The sequence below is a fragment of the Polyodon spathula genome, chromosome 18, assembly GCF_017654505.1.
Source record: "Polyodon spathula isolate WHYD16114869_AA chromosome 18, ASM1765450v1, whole genome shotgun sequence".
In the NCBI taxonomy this organism is placed as follows: Eukaryota; Metazoa; Chordata; class Actinopteri; order Acipenseriformes; family Polyodontidae; genus Polyodon; species Polyodon spathula.
In genome coordinates, this window is record NC_054551.1 from 4,050,185 (window position 1) to 4,071,003 (window position 20,819).

Here is a 20,819-nt window from a genome sequence, read left to right on the forward strand (position 1 = left end):
TTATCGTCGGCCTGGATGGAAATGACACTTACCACAATCACGCCAGAAGCTGAATCACTCATCTGGGCTGATGGGAAGTCAGGAAATCTAGAAACAGGGCTATACACAGAAGCGACATTCTACGGCGGTCAAACTTAGGTTTCAAACTATAGCTGGCAGTATTTATACTTGGTATTTACTGTTCAACCTCCAAGTCTATGTTACATGTAAAACCAACAGAGAAAACTAAGGAGTCTTTTGTACTTTACCAGAATTTGTACATGAGCATCAGCATTTATGATGCAAAAAAAAAAAAAAAAAAAAAAACTGGTTGTCCTCATGAAAGTATCCAAGCACTAAAAATGACAAATAAAAAGGAGGAAGAATCTTAACACTGTGATACTAAATCACTATCTAATAAAACAGACAAAACAGTTTGTTTTGTTTTTTTAAAACATTAAATTTTATTATACTATAATGGTACAGTTTGTATAATTCCATTTTATATTCACTGTGTAAAGTCTGAAATGATAGGCACTAGGAGGGTGAGACACAAGCCCCACCAAGCCATTCGCTGACTAAAGATTAACAAACTCAATTCATTCAAAAGACATGGCGTGTCTATAAAGGGGAGTGCTGACTGCTGTCATCTTATTCTACTGTCCTGTGATTTTAAGGAAAGGAGTTTTCTCTAGGCGGATGCATGTGAAATCTGCTGTTTGGTCTGTAACAGATTATGACATCTCACCTTGCTTAACAACGTGCAGATGCAAATACACCAGAAAGAATTTAAAAATCTAGTAGCTGTATGTTGCAAGTATTTAACTGCAATCAAATTGTTTGTGTCCTGGAATATGCAGGAAATACCTTTTGAATCTGCGTGCATTTGATATTCCTTTAAGAGACACAAGAAACATAGTCATACCTTTAACCTGAGGAGATAAAAAGAACAATTTCTATGCCTGTAAATACACTTTTTTTGTTCTTTTTCTTTTACACTAGTCACCGTTTACAGCACAATGAATGGCAGGGTGCGTTTGTTTCCGCCTGGCTTCGTCGTGAGTCTGCAGCTGCTCGTGGGGCAGGCTGGGTTCAGACTGCTCTGACAGATCCGCTGTGTGCCGCCACGAGGTGTTTAAACATAGCAATTGCCCCTCAGCACTGTTAAGCTTAGAGTCACCCCAGTGTCAGGAGTGTGAGAGGAGGAGCCAGATGGTACAGTGTGAATTCTGATTTAGCGTTGGCTTTACACCTCCTTCTGGTCAGACCGACATCAAGCCCAATCCATCACATTAGGTTTGATGTAGGTCTCACCAGATACAATACAGTAGTGTGCAAATGTGTTATAACACCTCAAGATTTGTCATTTATATGCCTAATTCTATGAACAAGTGTGAAAATGTTAGGCCACTTTGTGCTTTAAATTAGGCATCTTAAACAAGTTCTAAAATGTCTCATACATTTTAGCATATCTGGCTATGTGTTCATTTTTTCTTACTATTATAAATGATTTGCATGTGTGGTCTATTAAAGTAATCAATTAAATTAGACAAGTATTAATTTGCCTATTTTGACAATTTTCCAAGATTTCCAGTTACAGTGGTTTTGATTTCATATGCACAACAAATCAAAACTACAGAAGCAATGGGGTTTTCGAATGCATTTGCACACTACTGAATATGTATCACACAGGAACATGCCACCTAATGGCTATTGCAAGTCTTTACAAGAAACTCTAAAGAAATGAGGTTCAAAGGAAGCCTCTCTGAATAAAATTCTGTGCTAAAATATTGAAACTGCTACATGCTGTAGGACCCAAAACCGGATGAAGCAGAGGTCAAGAACACATTCTCTGTGACTGCTTCAGTACGTTAGTGGGTCTTGAGCACTGACATAGAGAGAAAAGCAGTGGAGCCTCAAAGTCAACCACTTGTATGTGTCACACTAAACTAAACTGAAAAACAGATTATTTGTCTCTGGAAATCATCCAATCTCTCTATTCATTGACTCCAAGAACAACTTTTTACACTGAAACCCAGAGTAAGAAATAGAGAAGACAAAAGCTGTCAATCAAACCCCTTGACATCACAGAAGAGACCAAACTGTCACAAAAGTAAAAAAGAATCTTAAACAAAACGAGCATACATTGTCTCAAACACAAATCATGAATTCATATTTAGAAGCATGTGTATTTCCTTCATTGAATCTTTACCTTTATCTGGTAGGGAATACAAATTAAAAGCAATACAAAGACAATAAACTAACACATGTTTCATGTTTCAATAATTGGACACACACAGATAATAAGAAGTATCGGGGATCCCAAAAGCAGCTTGCCTCAGAAAGGGGAATTCATTCCCAGCTTGGTGTCAAACTGCAGCTTCTGTTTCTTCAGGTACCGCACTCTCGTTCTACAACATGGAGAACAGAAACCACATGGATGCATTCAGAACAGTTCCATTCTGTAAAATGACTAAAATAATTAGGTGTTCACATCAACAAGTTACTTTAATGAAGTTCAATATCATCTGTTTACTTAAATTCAATAACATATACAATTGCACTTAAATCACTACACCTTCATTATACTGATTGATACTTTTAAACACTCAATCATTCATTCTAAGGTAAAACGTTCAAACAATGCATACCAGCCAATACACTCACCTGATCTCATGGAGTTTAATAAATTCGTTAACAAACAGGAGAGGGAGCAGCCAGAAGAAACCTAGAAGCCAGGTGGCTGTTGGGACATCGGACAGGTCAGAGGTGAGTTGGCTGATGGGATCACGCCACAGAAGGTAGGCCACATAGGCCATGAGGATTTGAAGAGATGGCCTGAGGGCAAAACAAGACATTCAAGAAACAAGAAACAGAAACTGCATCCGGTAAAAATGATATCACAAGACGAGGAACTATTGGATTTCCATGGATTCGGCGACCTACTAGCACCAAGAACTGCAAAGACCAGGAATTTTATTAGTTACTTATTTTAGTGTTTTTTCTGGAAGTCGTGGCATCGACCATGGTGAGGATGATGGTTGTCATGACGATGATGGAGATACCTACGCAATGATAACAGCTGCACACCACCAGCGGTTAGTCAGCGGACTTTGTCTCCACAATGGGCTGGAACGATGGACATGGCTCAAAGAGGTGCACACTGCAAAATGACAATTTAACAAAACTAGACTCAAGAGAATATTTCTACAAAAATTAACATCATAGGGAATTGATTAAGATTTGTTAAATAGAACTCTAAATAGGGTTCTAAGAAAATATAGGTCTAAATTCTCAAAGTTATTTACTTCAATTCGTCATTAGCACAATTGTTTCAGAAAGGTGGAACACACCCGATAAAGTTACCAACACTATGAAGTATTACGTTGTTTCTCATTTGTTTTCTCTGGTGTATTTTCCATTTGCCAAAATAAAATATGCCAAGGACAATTTGGAGTAAATAGCTTTGTGAATATAGCCCATAATGCATAATTGTAAAACATTAATAACGTACCACAGGTCAAAATGTGAGGCTGGGTGTTTACTTGAATCAAGCTGTTGTACTATCCCTTTGAAACAAGACACCCAGCAACTTACACTTGATTAACACCTTAAAGTCCACAGCTACTTAAAATAAAAATGTGAATTTTAGATTTCGGTGGAGGGTCCAACAGTAAAGCTGTTTGCTTACATCCATTAAGAAGCATAAAGAATGCTATTATCTTCTGTGCCAGCAGGAGAGCATTGTAGTATTCCCCAAACCAAGCAGGAGAGGTCTCATTTGAGTTTCTGGGTTTGAATACAAAATAAAGAAAAGCCACAAAAGCACAAGTGACCGATCAATGCTTTGAACTATTTACTGCTGCTCCTAATTCAATTAACAGTTTCAGCTGGAGAGAAAAGTTAATTTCATGCATTTAACTGAATCCCATTATCTTGAGGAATAACTTCCCTAAATGCTTCTCTCAGGCTAACGTGTTAATTGAACTGGGCACCTTTTCTAATTTAATTATGCAAAATTATGCAAAATAAATAAGTCGTTGTGGCCCCCTTAAATAATATGCAATCAACATGGTTGTGCAATGGTGGAAGGATTTGCTAACATCTCCTCTGCGAGGTCAGGTTATCTGCAGTGATGATATACAAATGATAACCCAAACTTTTTATTAGAAATATTCGTCACCACAGTCATGCTTCTGTTTTACTCACATTAAAAGCGCGTAAGGATGGCAACGAGGGCCATTCTCAGGGTGGGTTTTCATGCAGAATGCGTGTAGCATGAAGCCAAAACACGCTAAATAAGAGCACATGGTCAATCCAAACTTTAAGAGGAAAGAGAAGACGAAGAACTGCTGTGTCTGAAACACAAGCATGGTAATTCCTTTAGTACTCAACTTATCCGAAAATATACATAAGCATTTCACAGGTACAAACACAGATAACTTATTCGTTTTCGCATTTCATGGCCAATTTTTTTTTTTTTTTTTTTTATGCATCCAGCTACCTTCTTAGGTAAAAATGTTAGGTTCTTCCCAGTAGCCACTTCCATGATGGTTTTGTCTGGAGACTTTCCTAGAAGGGAAATGCTGTAAAAAAAAAATATATATATATATATATATATGACTCTCCCTTGAAAGTAGCAGGCAGAGTCTCTCATTCTCTATTCCGTATGTAATGTAAGCTACAGCAGGGGTCTCACCCTAGGATGGGGAAAGAGATACAGGACAGCCAGAGTACATCAACTGTTCCGAGGGGAGGGGGTAGTTGAGACAGGCAAGCCAGAACCTGCACAGGAATAAAACACAACAACTATGAGAAAATACTGTATAGAACATATTGAAGTGAATGAGATATGTTTACAACCGATTTCAAAAATCACCTGAATGAGTACGAGGGAGAGTTGGCACTGCAGGAGGAAGAGAAAACACTTCCTGATCCCAGAAGATGAATGCCTTGCCTGTGTAAGACATGTCACTGTGGTAGAACACTTCAGAATGTTAATTCAGTGCAAGAGTAATTAGAAATGAGTTCCTTCAGTGGCAGTACTGCTCCTCTGTACTACTGCTGGCTTGGTGGTTCAGTTCTGACCACAACTTGCACGCAGTTAGGGGGCATGATCCTGTTGGAGAGGAATCTTTTTGAACAATACTGTCAAGAGCTACTTATTTTAGGTTTGGTCAAGCAGAGGGACTGTCTGAAAGATAGTAAAATAAAGATTTCTGCACCTGTTTGATGAGGCGTATGATTGTGGTGTTGTCGTGCTGCCCAAGATGAATAGCGCAGGGCAGACCACAGAGGGCGCTTGAGAGTTGGACTGAGAAGAGCTGTGGGGCACGTGAGGTCACCAAGGGGGCGGATCTGCCAGGGCTACTCCAGCAACAATAGGGGAAGAGAGGATCCAGCGCAATACTGCAGAGCAATTAGAAGCATTCCTTAAAAGCTCCCAACATCCTCTGCAACCGGTCACTGGGATCATTCGATATTCAGTGGCACTAATCATCCTGTTGAGTCCTATAATGATCACTAATGCTTATAACTGACTTCAGGGCTATAAACAGTGAAAGGCTTGCAAGAGGAAGCTTCTTTTCATTGAAATTCATTGATAGTTAACTACCAAAATTCTGCAGTGCTCTCCAGGTAAGATAGATTGCTTGTATGGTAGGCAATTAGACTGGTACAGAGTTGTTATGAAATTCCTACCTGATGTCACTCTGCAGGAAGACTGCATTGTTTTTAGAGTTGAGGACGCTTCCCAGACAGCACACTACCTCCCCATACTCCTGCATGATCTCCACCATCTCACGCATGGCTTAAAAAAGACACAGCCTTCGAGTTCATACAATCAAGTAGTACAGCTTAGCACAATGTATTCTGCTGTGCTAGCCCTAGCATTGCTGCTGTATACCTTAGTAAAAGCATTACACAGTGGAGCATAGTACATGTATATTGAAAGGATGGGAAAGTAAGGTAAACTGCTGAATTGTTAATGTGCCAATTTACAATGGTAAATGTATAAGTGAGAATTTCTTCAGATGTTTTCTAGTAATAATTTCATAGCAGCTTCCTAGCTGTGCTTCTAAATGTATGTAACTGCAAAGATCCCAATATTTGAATCAAAGGCAGCCAATAACACTTCCAAGGGGAGGTGATATCTTACTCTCCGGCGTGCAGTCGGTGAAGAGAGGCACCAGAAGCGGCACGTTGTCAATGTTCTCGAGATGGGGACGCACATTCTCGATACCCTTGGGAAGCTTTGCCTGAAATAGGACCAACAGAACAGGTAACAACAGCATGGTAAGAATGTCAGTAATAGCGTCCAGCCGCATCAGGGCCATCGTGCAGTGTTTGTTCCAAATCTGTTATGCTATTTATTTTTTGTTGTGCTTTACTGACTTCCCTGTGATTTACCTTGCTTTGTGCTTTACTGCAGTTTTTTTCATTTGCTGTGGTAAGCACTAGTAATATGGGGAATCCTAACTCACCCTGTTCCGGTCTTCAATAAAGCAGACCCCTTCACCGTCCAGGAAGCCATTCCTCTCACCCTGCCACTTCCCTTCACTGAGCAGACGACCTCCTTCTGAATCTACTGAAAACAATCATATTTTAGAACTACACAAATCAGGTCGGAATCAGACCGCCACACTCAAGGGCTCTACTGGCACTGTAATGGAAAATAGTTTGCTGCCCTCTTCTGGTAAAATTGAAGAAACGCACACCTAGGCATGGAAATGTTTGGGAAAGGAACAGTAATAGTATTGGCTACCTAATATTTTAGCTTGTAGATTTTCAGTTTGGGGACCATTAAAAGATTTATTATCCTAAGGTGATAAAGGCTCTAGCTGAAATCTCTGTTTAATGTATGTTTCTTTGGTTACGCTGTACATGAAGTGTCTCTAATTACTGTGTATTTACACACTGTAGTAGTTACTTAGTAAATACATGTCTACGTAAACATATTTACACATTAAATACATCGTAACTATGTATAATAACATTGTAATTAAGTGTATGCACACACATATTTACTAAGTAACTACAATGTAAATACACAGTAATTAGAGGCACAATGTAGTGTTACCATTTCTTCTACGTTTTAATGTATTTTTGTTAACCCATTCCTCCAGAGGTGAGAGTGTAATGTACTAACCTCACCCTCTCTCTCTGTCTCTGCACAGTGTCACTGCTCACCCTCTCTCTCTGCACAGTGTCACTGCTCACCCTCTCTCTGCACAGTACAGTCACTGCTCACCCTCTCCTCTGCACAGCATCACTGCTCACCCTCTCTCTCTGCTCACTGCACAGCATCACTGCTCACCCTCTCTCTCTGCACAGTGTCACTGCTCACCCTCTCTCTCTGCACAGTGTCACTGCTCACCCTCTCTCTCTCTCGCTGCACAGCATCACTGCTCACCCTCTCTCTCTGCACAGTGTCACTGCTCACCCTCTCTCTGCACAGTGTCACTGCTCACCCTCCCTCTGCACAGCATCACTGCTCACCCTCTCTCTCTCTCACTGCACAGCATCACTGCTCACCCTCTCTCTCTGCACAGTGTCACTGCTCACCCTCTCTCTCTGCACAGTGTCACTGCTCACCCTCTCTCTCTGCAGTGTCACTGCTCACCCTCTCTCTCTGCACAGCATCACTGCTCACCCTCTCTCTCTGCACAGTGTCACTGCTCACCCTCTCTCTGCACAGTGTCACTGCTCACCCTCTCTCTGCACAGCATCACTGCTCACCCTCTCTCTGCACAGCGTCACTGCTCACCCTCCCTCTGCACAGTATCACTGCTCACCCTCTCTCTCTGCACAGTGTCACTGCTCACCCTCTCTCTCGCTGCACAGCATCACTGCTCACCCTCTCTCTCTGCACAGTGTCACTGCTCACCCTCTCTCTCTGTACAGTGTCACTGCTCACCCTCTCTCTCTGCACAGCATCACTGCTCACCCTCTCTCTCTGCACAGTGTCACTGCTCACCCTCTCTCTCTGCACAGCACAGTCACTGCTCACCCTCTCTCTCTGCACAGTGTCACTGCTCACCCTCTCTCTCTCTCACTGCACAGCATCACTGCTCACCCTCTCTCTGCACAGTATCACTGCTCACCCTCTCTCTCTGCACAGTGTCACTGCTCACCCTCTCTCTCTGCACAGCATCACTGCTCACCCTCTCTCTCTGCACAGTGTCACTGCTCACCCTCTCTCTCTGCAGTGTCACTGCTCACCCTCTCTCTCTGCTACAGTGTCACTGCTCACCCTCTCTCTGCACAGTGTGACTGCTCACCCTCTCTCTCTGCACAGTCACTGCTCACACTCTCTCTCTGCACAGTGTCACTGCTCACCCTCTCCCTCTCTCGCTGCACAGCATCACTGCTCACCCTCTCTCTCTGCACAGTGTCACTGCTCACCCTCTCTCTCTCTCTCTCTCTCTCTCTCTCTCTCTCTCTCTCTCTCTCTCTCTCTCTCTCTCTCTGCACTCTCTGTCACTGCCTCACGCTCTTTCTCTCACCCTGCACATTGTCACTGCGCACAGACGATCTCACAGCTCTCTCGGCTCACCCGCTCTTTCTCTCACTGCACAGCTTCACTGCTCACCCTCTCTCTCTCCCCCCCCCCCTCTCTCTCACTCTCTCTCTCTCTCTCTCCTCTCTCTCTCTCTCTCTCTCTCTCTCTCTCTCTCTCTCTCTCACTGCACAGTTTCACTGCTCACCCTCTCGCTCTCATTGAATGGCGTCACTCCTCACCCTCTCTCTCGCTGCACAGAGTCACGGTGTCTTGGAAGTCCTCGGGATCCAGTGGAAAGCGATCAGACTGCAATGAGATGTGGCAGTTCCAGCCCGTCTCCAGACCCATCTTCTCTGCAAACACCTGCAACAGGGAAAGAGAGATTTGGACTAATAGGATGTAACTTTTAAAGTAAATATTATTTGGTTTGTTTATTTGTTTCCATTTTACATTTGTGTGTGTGTGTGTGTTTGTGTCTGTGTGTGTTTTAGTTTTGATATTATTGTTTGAAATGCAGTACATACATTGTGTTTATTGATGTGGGAAATTGAAAATCCAGGCAGATACTTTACTGTTTTTTATTTTTTTATTTTGTGGGGTTGTTTTCTATCCTGTATGACTTGAATTTACCAGTTGGGGGCAGTGAAAAATTAAATATTATGAATATTGAAGACTGGTACATTTTTTACCTGTTTTTCCCAATTGCTTATATACAGTAATTTAGGAAATTATAAATAATTTAAAAAAAGGTTCCTTCCGGTTTCTTTTTAAAGAAAAGTACCTGCAATCAGATCCAATTGAAAAGTGACATATAAAATTTATGTTGCCTTTTTTTTTTTTTTTACTATTTATTCAAGCATGTTTTAAACAGTATATCTTTTTTTGTTTGTTTTTTAATCTCTTAAATTCCCAGTTTACCTTGCTCTTCACCTCCTCCTCCAGGGAGAAGTAGACAAAGCGAATACAGGCGCTGTCCAGCCCTGCAATCAGATGCACCATCTCTGGCCTAGCCTGATACTGTGTTGAAACCAAACCCAGGAAAACCTGCTCGTCGAGAGAAAGTAGAGGGTCTTCCTCACCAGCACTGCGTTCAAACTCTGTCCCTGGAGAAGCAAAACACTAAATCAGCAATGGAAAAAAAGGGACTGACCCTTACTTTTAACCTTAGCTAACATTAACCATCTGAATACTTCTAATTTGGAGTTATCTTTGTGTGCGGCCTGCTAAGTTATAAAACACAGTAAATAATGAAAAGGTACAGCAAATGTCCTATGACTGTAGAAGATGATCACAGAGGAGACGTGTTAATTGGGCAGCTGAGCCAATGTCAATGCAGACAAGACTTTTCCCAGAACTTGATGCTTAACCTGCACAGCTGCCAAATACAGAACCTACAATAATTACTGTAAACTAGGCTTACCATCCTGATCTCTGTAATTCTGGCACATGCCGCGAGGTAGCTGAATACACTTCCCATTGATCTCTGGTTCCAGGGCATGGAACATGGGTTTAAATGAAAGGGCTAAGCATTGACCGGCCATGCAAGCTCGCTGGTAAAAATCCAGAACTTTCTTCCTGTAAGTAGTTGTTACATACTGTGGATTAGCAAAAACACGCATCGCAGTCTGGACAAGGAAGCCAATGCAGCAACGTCACATTTGGCGTAATTCTTTTGTTTAAAGTTTTAATGGATTAAATGTGGTTTCATAGATTGAATTTGAAGGCGCTAAAACACAAAAGTCTGAGAGGGTGTGTGAGTATTAAATAAAGACCTGTCGGAACTTGATAGTGGTTGAATGTCAGTCCCATCCCAGCACTCGCTGCAGGCTTCAAGAACTGCATCTGCTGAGCCATACGAGAAGAGCTGTAGCTTTCCTGAAGAATATAGGAGATACAAGGGTCTCAGTGCCCATCCTGCAGGGGGTGAAGCACCTACATTGTTTCAAATAGTTTGGGTTTGTCAACAAAATACTGTAGATTTCATATACTGTAAATATTGCGGGAAAATTATCATTATCATAATGTTAAACCGATGTAGCAATTATTATGTGTACTTGTAATCGCTGTAAAAAAAACTAAAACATAATCAAATATATAGTATGTGAATATGTTTGTTGTTAATTCACAACACACTGAGCTGAGTCCTTATCTGCAGTATTAACTGTGATGAACTATCTTTTTCCATTGTTAACGTTCTCAAGTTGCGTTTCTTTCCCTTAAATATTTCCACTGAAACACCTACAGCTTCCTGCAGATTCTAACACACCTCCTTCACAATTGGTGCAAATGGTCATAATGACACACACACACACACACACACACACACACGCTAGCTTGTATTACTGGTAAAAATGATATCTACCTCGTTGATATTGAGCTGTTCAAGGTAAGGATGCACTGTGGTGCATCTAGAAAGCTTCAACGTCAAACCATTTTGGTGAAGTTTCTTGTTATGTAAAAAGCTTTGTTAATCTTGCCTAATCAACAGGAGCTATTAACACAGCTAATAGAATGCTATTTTTTTATGAATGAAATACAGTTTGACATTGTTGAAATTAATTATAACAATCCAGAACAGTTTCAGAAATATAAAACAAACGTCATTTCGATTGAAACACTTTAAATAAACATTATTTAAAGAGTAAAGCATTGCGAAAAGGGCACAATAATTGAAAAGTTTGCGCAAAAAAAAAAGAAAACAAACGAAGATAGTTTTGCTGAAATTGTGAAATGTAGCAGAGTTCCCACTTCCTTGACAATGCTGCGAAAAGGAGTCACGAGAAATTGCCTGGGTATACAGTATAGTTCAAAGGATTTTGTTTTTTTCTCAAAGAGCTTCCTGTTAGTTGATTATTTCTGAGTAACTGTACAGTGAGTTTCACTAGCCGGGTGTGAGTAATTCTTATGAAAACCTTAATTTTTCATCCAAGCAGGGACAGGAGGAAAGGGTAAAAAAAATCCACAGCCATTGTCTCTGAATCCAGGCCCTCTCCTCTGGGCTGGCTTTAAACAGTAGCATGAATCATAAAGAAAGGCTAACTGCTGCACTTCAAATCAGTTCCTGATACTAGAGCTTGCATTCCCAGTATGAAATATACTCACCAAAAAAGTACATTTCCAAACATGTTTTTTTTTTAAATGTTGGTACTAGTATATTAGTTAGTTACAAATTTGAATTTGTTAGAAAAAAAAAAAAAAATGCAGTCCATACTGTATGTGTCATTTTTAGCATCAGAAAGACTTCTTTCTGGTTAAAAATATACACTGTTAATAAGAAACAATCCCATGCTTCTAAGCTGCACGAACCTGTGTTGCTGTCATGGATCAGCAAGCTGATAATGTGAGTGAGAGGAAGCTTCCTCATGGTGACAGGCTGTGGTTGCCACGGAGACCCTTCCTGTGCACTGGTCAGTGTGTAGGCGGCTGAGCTCATCTGCTGCTGGAAGGGATCCTTCGCAGAGGGAGAGAAACCTGACCCAGACAGGTCAGCAAAACACTGCATAACTCAGAATATAACACATTAATACAATCCAATTGTGGGAAACCAACCAAGCAGGGTCTTCGTATCAATATTGTGATTACAATAACCACTGCGTTGTTTTATAAGATATAAATCATATTATAGGTATTGTAGGTTGCTGCGGGTTTATTATTGGGTTCCAATTCACTCTCTAACATTAGACCAAGTTTACATGTAGGTGTTTCGTTGGTACCTATGACCCTGGCAAGCTCACACATTCCCCAGGGCATCTGGACGGGCAGGCAGCTGGGCCGGCTCTTCAGCAGAGCCACGTTGGTCAGGTGGTCAGCAAGCTGCCAGAGTGTGGCTACAGAGACGGGATCACACAGCCCAAGGACGGTGCAGAGGCCTAGTGGTCTGAGTGAAGTGGCATAGCGCTGCCAGCATGAGTCATCAAACTGCATGCACGTTGGGGCCTGTCTGTCCAATGAAAGACTCAGCACCTCCACCATACTGCCACTGTAGGAGCAGTTCGTCTGTGGGCCCATTAATGAGGGGTTCTGAAGGAAGCAGAAAACAGTTGTAACATTGGAAATGCTTCTGTAGTTAGGTGAGGTATGTCAGTTATAGAGTTTAATCATTCCATGGCAAGGCCACAGCTATAACAATAATAAAAAAAATATATATATATATATATACATATAAAATGTATGTATTATTTATATTTATTTATTTATTTATTAGTCGCCAATTGATTTTACCCCGTTTGTAATCCCAATTTCAGCTAACGCAGAGCTACACCGTCAGAGGACAACACAGCTCTGGGTAGTTTACAGGCGTCCTGCTAGTCTATAAGGGTCGCTGCTGCGTGGTGAGCCAAGGACACCCTTGCCGACCTAAGCCCCCCCCCCCCCCTCCCCCGGGCACCGCTTGGCCAATTGTGCACTGCCCCCTAGGAACTCCCATCCACAGTCGGCAGTGGAATAGCCTGGACTCCTACTGGCAACCTCCAGGCTATAGGACGCATCCTGCACTCCACGCGGACTGCATTTACCAGATGCGCCACTCGGGAGCCACTAATAACAGATTTTTAAGAGAAATGAACCTTACTTACAGGTGTATGGCTTCGATCAGACGTTTTAACATGTTTCTTGCTGTTCCATCCACCTGGTTTTAGAGGCTGGGGGTTTCTGGTGAAGAAGAGGACTTTCTCTGTGTTGGGGTTGGGCCAAGACAGAATTCCTTGCTTATCCACACAGCACAGCACCTACTCAAACAACACATTGCAACATTACTTAAGCACAAGGATTGCTGTATGGGGCTAGACTGTTTCTGAGTTGGAAAGGCACTTATCGATCAGAGAAGGCTGGGAATGGTGAACTTTAAATTACTCATTAGATAGTTCCAGTGGTCAGCTACGTTAATGCCTTTCCAGTGGGTGGATTATGAGACAGGGACAATTCTTCTGGTAGCTCATTGGTCTAGCTCACATAACCAAACCATGTAAGACATGGAACCATTTCTATCTGATTTTATTAAGCTTGAAGCTTACTGTAATGGAGCCAAGACTGTGCAGGAGGCTGGTGGTGTGGCATAGTGCTGGGGACCGGCCACAAAGAACTCCGAAATACGTTCTCCAAGTTTCCAGACATCTTTCCTTAAAATAAAAAATATGACTATCCCTTTTCTTTTAAAAAAATTGACACTGGAGATGCATTGCATTGTAAAACAATTTTTATATCCAATTTTATTGAATTTAAACAGCGGCAGACCTTAATACAGCCACTGAGATCATATAAATATGTGCTATGCTATTGTGAAAATATAAGAACTATTAGTGCTTATCAGATTATGAGCTGCAAACATACAGAAAAATGCAAGGGGTATTTAAAGAATTTTCTTTTTGTGATGCAAATGTTTAGATTTGCTACTTTTCACCAATGGATCTGGTATGTTATACACCTACCAGACGACTGGACGAGAAGGTCTTGAGGTAAGTTAACACTTGAGCTTCTCCAAAGGCACTGACTTGCATCCACAGCATGGGGAAGGTGAGAGGGAGCAAGGGTAGCACACCATTCACCTGCAAAGAGCAGGAGGCTTGACCACAATGCTGATTAACACCTCCACATTTCCAGACAGCATCACAGTAAAAGCATTCAAGCCTGATTCTGCATTAGTAATACCCAGAGTTTCCATTAAAGAAATTAAGTGTGAAACCGTCGTGGGTGATGATTCGACAGAGAAGGTTGTTTCGTAAAGTTCTTACAAATGGGGGGATTGTACATTCTGCAAAGGTTATTGTGAACCTGTGAATAATAGTGAAGAAGTAAGGAAATAAGTGTGGTTTATCATAACTGGTAACTTATCTGGATGACCTCACATAGGGATTTTTGATACTGAAGCTGCACGGTTTTGTCTATCATGCCTGTGCCTGTTTATTAAATGCATACTTTAGCTCACTTAGCAAAAAAAAACGGATGTTCTTCCCACGTGATGTTTTTGTTCTAACAATTTACAGGAAATACCTGCATTCATATTTAAACAATTAGCTCATTCGGATATATTTCGTATCAGATGAAACATACCATATTATTGAAAGAAATACCTTTAAAATTAGAATAGTTTTTTGCCCAGCAGCAATTTACTGCAGCTCTTCAAACCTCACCTACTTGTAACTGTAGCAGCGTAACCTGCCAGGGGCCTATTCCAGGAGCACCAAGGATATAGCGAGTGCAGTTAACAATCAGCAACACTGCCTGAAATGGAACAAGAAAAGAACACACATCTCTGTATTTAGCACTTCAAAGATTTTAGCTTCAGCAATATGAGACCCTTGCAATGCATGTGAACAGAAGTATAGAAGTAAAAGAGACTTTTACTCAACATTATATTTGGTTACTATGTTGAAAGTGTTAGTTAAAACAGTAGTGGGTTTTTGTATCTTCTTTCTCATACCAGAACCAAGGGAGTAACAACTTCCTCTAACAAAGTCTGGGCAGTGAAGCGCTCGTTATCCAGCACAGTTATTGGCCTCTGACTTCCCATTTCCAGGCATTTCCTGATGTTGAAACAGATACAATGTGTTTTAGTTCTGTAATAATGTTATTCATGCAGATTTCTGAAGAAGAAGAAGAAGAAGAAGAAGAAGAAGAAGAAGAAGAAGAAGAAGAAGAAGAAGAAGAAGAAAATTAAAAGAATGTGGCTCAAACGTACAAGACTTTTATTCCAGAATGGCAAACAAAATAGGCACTGTTGTAAAATCCGTTGTAAAAGAACACAGTTTCTTTTTATTCCTTTTATTTAAAAAAAACAAAACAAAAAAAAACAATTAGCTTAATGTTGATGTATTCACACTCACTGGACGCTGGCAATGGCCGGTGTGCTGGTCACTCTGAAGAGATGTGGGCACAGCAGGCTGTGGGGGCGTGGCCTTTCTCTGCCCAATGGAGAGGGAGGAGAGGAGAAGTGACAGAAGACATCACCCCTGTCCAGGATGACATGTTCCTCTTCCTGTGGAAAAAACACAAAGGAGACAAACAGAGCCTGTCTGACTGAATGAACGGCCTTTCAAATGGTGGAACAATGTCGTCATATTTACTAACACTTTCCTAACACAAATTATAAGGACAATTAGTGAATCTGATCACCAATAAATTCCTTCAAAGTACAATGCTTTAAAAGACAACATGAACTTCTGTCATAGTCTTACCTGGATGCCTCTCAGAGATGCTGGAGCCTCTTGGCCTGGTCTCAGAGCAATGATGTCACCCTCGACCAGCAAACTGACTGGTAAATTAACCAAGCGTCCATCCCTGTAGGTCCACTGGACAGAGATAGACTGGGAGGGAGGAGTGAATAGATGCAGGTAGCAGTCTTTCAATTCAGGCTCTGGCTGGCTGAGAAAAACTGGTACAATGAAGGGTACTGTCAATGTTGGTTTGCATTCATTCTTTGAATCTACTGAACACTCAGGACTTTGATGATGAAAGTACACTCTGAACCACAGGAATCAGAGAGGTAGCCATACCTAAAGGACTGTGTTCAAGGAATGGTTCTTATGGTGCTATCCCAAAGAATATCTATATGTATATGCATATGTTTTGTGTTTATTTATACACTTTCTACCATAAGATTTGTAATGGGATTTGATATGCCTGCAAAATAACAGCCATTATTGTAAGAGTGGATTGTTTACGATCTGCAAAATGTATGGATAGCGCCTTTGTATCACTCTGATATGTATTGAGTTTGAAGATCTCCACTATGTTACCATAGTGTCAGCTTGGCAGAAATTGTCTTCTTTGTTGGTTCTCAGACACAACTTGGAATGGGTGACCTCCTAGCACAAGCTTTATGTGAGTGTGTCTGCGGCTCTGTGGAACTGTGATAGAGGGGTTGAGGAGCATCTTACATATGTGGTCTTCAAATCCTACAAAATAGGTCAAAATCATCTGGCCTGGTATCAATAAAGCCATAATGGTAACACTTTTGAAAGCCAGGTCCATGGTTGATCCACAGAACTCTATGCATCTTTCCTGTCTGTTCGGATTAGCCTTTCTAAAGAAGTGTTAATTTCCTCAACCCCCAATGTGCCAGGTGTGGGTTCTGGTATCTCACCACTGAGTGTGTTGATCACAGACTGAACTCTGCAGGGGATCTCCTCATCCTTTAACTTTTGCTGTAGGCTGGTCACAGCCAGGTCCAGGAGCAGGAAGAGCAGCAAGGCCGAGGCATTCAGCAACTCCATTTTGTGACTGAAAACATATTAGAATTGTAATAATATGGCTGTCTTGCTGATTTAAAAAAAAAAAAAAAAACGTAATCAAAAAATAAATCTCTGACAAATGTATTTTTTTTTAGATAAGCATACTTGTATTTGTAGTATATTGTTCTAATTACATAGTTTATTGTCCTTTGCGTTTATACCTGTATGAACTATTTGCTGCTCAAACAATAATTAAATCATCATGGTATATTCCAAAAGCTGCCATATTGGATAGTCAATGCCAATATCGCTCAAAATATTTCCCAATGGTGGTGGTTATATTATACTTTCTGAGTTTCAATACAGAATAGCAATAAACAATGTCTTACTCATCAGTCTGTGCATTTTCCTCTGATATTTAAATAATCTATTGTATTTATAGGTTTATACATTTAAGTTTCTCGATGTTATTCTGCTAATTCCATCTATTTATAAAATAAACTATTCACAGTAGAAAACACACACTGCAGTTTAACACCTGTGTTAACTGGTATTTATATGTATTATTGTCGCTCACTGAGTACAGGATATCCTATTTATTTTATCTTTCAATTTTGTTTTTACCTAGCTCAATATCATCATGACAGCTGCAGATAATATATTTGAATATTTAGGTAAACATTTTAATTTACCAGAATTCCAACAGCCACAGTGTCTAGCGCTGTAGCTTTCATTTTTGTTACTGCTTTAGACATTTTTACCTTGCATTTGCATGACTAAACTTAATAGAATCTACTTTGCATATTCCACTGTAGGCATGTGTTGAAAGCCTTAAGCCTGAAAATAACCACATGAGGGGATGCATTGAGCCCAAACATCATAGATGTATCTGGTGGACATTAAAAATATTTAACTGAAAACATCCAACGTAACCTGATGCCATGTAGCAGTTATAATACATGAACAAGATGCATTACTGCAGTGTAAATACTACAGAAGTAGGCTTCAGGTTTGACTAGCAGGACAGAGTGCTGCAGGGACATCTCCTTTGGTCTGTTCACTTTACCTCTCAAGGCAGCCAATGGTTGTACTTTACCTCTCAAGGCAGCCAATCAGAGCGAGAGCAGCCAGCAACATGAGCAGTGCTCCTGGCCAGTGCAGGCTGGACCAGCGGGTTGAGCGAAGTAGGAAATCCAATCTCCACAGAGCCTGGGGTGAAGAAAACAAAGGGCACGTTGAGCCACACTCTCAAAGCATTTTACTCCAAATGGGCATTTAGAAAAGGAAAACACACCCAAAAGGCAGAAATAAACAGCTCAGGGACTTGCAAGCAGCCTTAAATAGTTTCCTAATTGGCTCCTAATTTTAATAGGGAGAGTGATGGCTTTGAGATGATAGTTTGTCACATTCATCTGGAAATGTATAGGGCAGACACTTTTCTAAATAAAAGAAGACAGTGGCCAGAAGACTGACACCATTCCTCCCTAAGCTCTTCTCACTAATAGTTATTTGATTTCATTTAAAATTTGAATACACCAAAAAAAAAGGATATTAAATGCCAAACACTGCCTTCCATGTTCGTTCAGCCCTTTTCCGATTTCTGAAGTCTGACAGAACCGCAGCCAGCTGTCCTTGCAGGGCTGTGAGCGCCTCCATGGTTGAGAGGCCATGCTGATCTGGTACAGCTTCCTGAGGAACAAAATAGAACCATGTGAACCAGCAGCTCCCCTGAATCGATAGGAAACTACATTAGTGTTGGGCACTCATCTTTCCTGTGTAAGACTACCAAGATGCAGGGTGTATTTATCCATTTCCATTGTATCTGAAGCAGTAGGTGCTGTGGTCTGATTGTTCACTTTTCATATCGTTCCAGTTATAGTGTGCAGATATATGGAAGGATCAATATAAAAACATGCCTACCAAACAGTACTAAACTTCAAGTTCAAATCATTCTCTATGAGTGTGATTCTAAAGATCGTCCCCTCCCTTTACTCTGCACACAAGTTAACTCACATAAAATTCTAAAACATTTTCTTTATCTCTATCTCTCGTAAAAGCCTCTCTTATTTGTTCTCAAAATGTCTGTTTTATTCTGTTGCTTCCTTTTTAAAAAAAAAAGGTGTTGTGTGGTCTGTGCTGCTCTCCCTGCATGCACATATGCATCTCCCAAACCACAAGAACCGCAAGTTTAGCACCTCTCCTGCTGAAAATTCTACCAAAACCTAACGCTTCTGGCTGCTGGCAGGCCACAGGGTGAGAATTAAGCAGGTTTGTTTTGGCATATTTTTAAATAGAGAGCTGTGTCAAACAGAGAGGCAACGTTTTTTATATACACAGAAATGCCAATAGGCAGCAGTCCAGTGAACTTGTGACAGTTCTTTGGAATTAAACATGTTTTAAGCGGTACCAGAAAGTGGGTGTTGGCAGCACTTTCTTCAAAGATCAAATTTATTTCCGGTTTTGAAATTCATTTTTAAGGACAGGACGGCGGCTGGACGCACAGTTGCGACCCCGTATACCATAAGCGAGCATCTTGACCACAATGCGAGTCTGCAGCGTGAAAGAAAGATTTCAACGCGGGGGTGGTAGCGATGAGCTGAGCTTAAAAGTAATTGGATATGTCAAATTGGGAGAAAATAATAAAATAATTGGCGATTACTAAATTAAATAAAAAAAAAAAAATACCTGTTCACAACTGTAAATGGAGTGTTGAATTATATTAGTCATTTCCATCATGTGAATTGTTTTTTTTTTTTTAGTTCCCATCAAGGTTAGTTACAGATAATAATATATGACAGTCCTTTCAGTAGGAGATTTCCCAAGCACTCAAAAGAGACTATAAAAATAAAGGTTAAAATATGTAACCCAATACGGGGTCATTGAAACAACGGAACAAAGAAACAATACAATGCATAGAATTATTAGCTCAATGTAAGCTTTTTGTTTGTCTGGCATGTCGACATTTTTAATTTTCTTAGACTTTTTTCTTTACAAAAAGTGCTGCAGAAAGACACATACACATGTAGCCATGCATTAAACTATTTTCTTTTATTTAAATAAATAAAAAACAAAACACTTGTTACAGAAGATGTTGGGTTTGACCAATTATAAAACATGCCTTCCCTGTGGTTTTAAAATGCAAGGCATGTGGTGGGTTTATGCAGTTAAAAATATATAAGATTACTTGTAAAGCAAACATGAGTTACATTTGTTTTCCTTTAATTTTTTGCTACTTAATATCTTTGTATGATGGATATTTAAATTAGTAAAATGCAGCTTGGTCTGTTTACTTCTTGTCTACATACAGACTTGTCATGCTATCACATGACATTGTATTTGATGACAAAGCTTTTTTTTTCCTCTTTCCCCAGTATTTTGACCGTCTAGTCAAAAAATAAAAACATTCACTGACTATAATAACTCCCCTTTTCACTGTTGGGTGCAACAATTACCATTCCACTCTGTAACCTTTCATTAATCTCCATTAGCAGTGAATTAGTTCTGTATTGTATAGTATCTCTCACGTTTTATGAAACCTACAATTACAAACTGAAAGGGAAGGGCGACAAAAAACTACAATAGCTAGTAACCAGGTGGGACGATGTGCAGATTGAATTTCACATTGAAGGTCAACGCGCTTTAAGAACAGCCTAGGCATTTCGCTGAGCCCAACCAGTTATATTTAAGACCAACTTCAAGAAAAAGATTAAAATATTTTTTTGGAAAAACAGAACTAATTAAAGTATTAGATGTATACAGCTAAAATAAAACTGTAGCCAGTACTGTTTACAAGAATACTTACCACATCTTCAAAGGATGTGTCCCATATGACTTTCATTTGGAGTAATTTACCCTCACAGCCAGGAACCTCTTGCCCAAAATACGGTATGAATCTTAGAGAAATGCTTATTAAAAATCTTTAAGCAGCACAATATACGTCTGTCTCTGTAGTGGAAAACCAGTGATGCCTCCTAAAAATGTCACAACCAAATGTTCTTACGAGATGTGCAGTTAGCAAAGCCCTTAAATGTGTCATAGACAGGTGATTCTAGTACATTCGGACATTGATTAGGCTGTGGGGGATCTGGTTCTTGTAATCTGTTAAAGATGACCAAAATAAATGGTTTCTTTATTAAATTTAATGTTCTCTAAGCTACACTGGCAACACTTAA

General features: G+C 40.4%; 1 protein-coding gene across 1 annotated transcript; it reads right to left on the reverse strand.

The window, feature by feature from the left end:
- Positions 1-419: 419 nt before the first annotated feature.
- LOC121331147 (transmembrane protein 94-like) lies at positions 420-20,485 on the reverse strand. The gene is made up of 29 exons (XM_041278359.1): positions 20,450-20,485; positions 18,217-18,336; positions 17,744-17,856; positions 16,560-16,696; positions 15,652-15,848; positions 15,301-15,452; positions 14,898-15,000; positions 14,612-14,698; positions 13,906-14,022; positions 13,492-13,596; positions 13,054-13,206; positions 12,193-12,499; positions 11,786-11,950; positions 10,252-10,354; positions 9,900-10,054; positions 9,398-9,582; positions 8,719-8,842; positions 6,462-6,562; positions 6,137-6,236; positions 5,680-5,788; positions 5,205-5,388; positions 4,859-4,936; positions 4,679-4,764; positions 4,484-4,565; positions 4,189-4,337; positions 3,671-3,768; positions 3,049-3,142; positions 2,647-2,817; positions 420-2,390 (listed from the first exon to the last, which is right to left on the reverse strand). Exons 1-29 carry the CDS (start codon positions 20,483-20,485, stop codon positions 2,318-2,320), a joined length of 3,684 nt encoding a protein of 1,227 aa, XP_041134293.1. The 3' UTR covers positions 420-2,317.
- Between the last annotated feature and the right edge of the window lie 334 nt (positions 20,486-20,819).

Bases quoted from the DNA above. Each gene is read 5' to 3' on its own strand.
- LOC121331147 (XM_041278359.1), bottom strand. From the start codon at position 20,485: ATGAAAGTCATATGGGACACATCCTTTGAAGATGTG. The intron at 6,563-8,718 runs GTGAGGAGTGAC...TGTTTTCAGTAG, and splicing joins TCTGTGCAGCGAGAGAGAGG to ATTCAGAAGGAGGTCGTCTG. The intron at 4,937-5,204 runs GTGCAGAAATCT...TGTCTTACACAG, and splicing joins TCATACGCCTCATCAAACAG to GCAAGGCATTCATCTTCTGG.